This window comes from Geotrypetes seraphini, chromosome 10 (genome assembly GCF_902459505.1).
Source record: "Geotrypetes seraphini chromosome 10, aGeoSer1.1, whole genome shotgun sequence".
NCBI lineage: Eukaryota > Metazoa > Chordata > Amphibia > Gymnophiona > Dermophiidae > Geotrypetes > Geotrypetes seraphini.
Window position 1 is genome coordinate 107957881 of NC_047093.1, and position 1648 is coordinate 107959528.

At 44.7% G+C, this 1648-nt stretch overlaps 1 protein-coding gene across 1 annotated transcript; it reads left to right on the top strand.

The window, feature by feature from the left end:
- The first annotated feature begins 702 nt into the window (after window positions 1-702).
- CYSRT1 (cysteine rich tail 1) lies at window positions 703-1122 on the top strand. Its single transcript, XM_033962280.1, has one exon. The coding sequence runs from the start codon at window positions 703-705 to the stop codon at window positions 1120-1122; it is 420 nt and encodes a 139-aa protein (XP_033818171.1).
- Window positions 1123-1648: the final 526 nt, after the last annotated feature.

Consider the following 1648-nt stretch of genomic DNA (forward strand, 5'->3'; position numbering starts at 1 on the left):
ATCCCACCCCAAGGTTGCTCGACCTTCTAAAGGCCCTTTAAATGCCCTAGTGGCTCTAGTCATGCTTGCCCCTGCAGATTCTTCAGCCAAAGTGGTAGCTGAGACTTCCACAGGGAGGTCCTGGCAGGGGCAAGAGTGACTGGGAGATCATTCTTAGCCAGAAAAGGCCACAAGGATATTTAAAGGTAGGCTCGGGGAGGTTGGTTGGGGAATGGGCAGGTGGCTGGCTGGTCTAGGAAGATATACTGCTTTGGGGGAAGGGGGGAGGCTGGCAGCAGCTGACCCGGGAGGACCTGCTGTTTGTGCAGGGGGGAGGTGCTTTTGTTGTTTTGTTTTCAGCCAAAACCAAACAGCAAATTCAGCTGCTGATTCAGTTTTGGTCAAAACTGAGAATCCTAGTTTTGGTCGCCCTCTGGTTTATAAGGAGTGGATGTATTTTTTTTTTTTTAATAAAGCTTAGCTATATTTTGTATGTTTGGGTATGTCTCAAAGTTTCCTGAGAATTCTGTATTTGTATTTTGTAGGTCAGAATTGGAAATTAGCACCTAGTTGAACTGAGGTCCTGGATACAACTGAAGACCCAGTGAGTCCCAGTGCACTGAACTCAGTTTAGGTCTTTTTGAAGGTGTGCCCTCTGGACTGCACTGCTGGATTTTTCATCTTAGTATTTGTGCGAATCTGTCTTGCATTACTAGTGCTAACATGGATAAAAGCATTGGCATTGAAAATCCATATGGTCATGTAACTATTCCCCGGGCCCAGCTGAACAGCAGTTTTGTGAGGCGACATCTGGGTGAGGATCTCTCTGATACTGTGATTTCTAACCCTGCTGCAGTGCCTTCTGTTCCCTCATACTCGCCCTGGGTGATGGAGAGATATATATCTGGTCAGTCTGCCAGCACCTGGGAAGGGGACAAAATCTCGACCCAGGAATCCTGGAGCAGGCCCTATAATCCCTATGGTAACCAGAACATCCCAAATGGAGGTCACCCAGAATCAATGTACACTGTTGATCTGGCCCATCGCAACAAGGACTTGAAGGATATGGAAAACGATGCGGCATGTTGCTGTTGCAAATGTTGTCCCTGCTGCTGTCAGAAGTGCTGCTGCGTCATCTCTTAAATTCCTGGATTTCACACTATCTTTCTATCCCAAGAAATTGAGTTGATATCTTGACTTTTTTGCAAATTTCATCTAACATATCCTCTCAAAGTTGTTCAAGGCCACGTGTGACACAAATTTGATGAGTCTTAGCTGCTATTCCTAATGATGTGTGTTAAAAGTGATGCAAACACGTTACTGGGCTGCTCATATGAGAGAAACTCACAACAATTCCATGTATGTGAAAGACGCTTGCTCATGAGTTCTGGCATTTGAGCAGAAACAAACAAAAAAGTAGACTTTAATGGAATATTTTGTATCTAACACATTTAATGTATTCTTAGGTGGGAATGGAATGAGGTAGTGGTTCCACTTCAGTTCGTGGGGCCAATCTTAAAAGAGGCTGGAGCGACACATACATACATCATATACCTCTAATTTGGAGTAATGGGAAGGGGGTTTGTGGATGATTCTTATACAGCCGTTGAAGTAGTTGAGGCAATGGGCTAGCCTTTGTATCATGTAAATCAGAAGATAGGGAGGGGTA

Excerpts from the sequence above, each read along its gene's own strand:
- CYSRT1 (XM_033962280.1), top strand. The coding sequence starts at position 703 with ATGGATAAAAGCATTGGCATTGAAAATCCATATGGTCATGTAACTATT.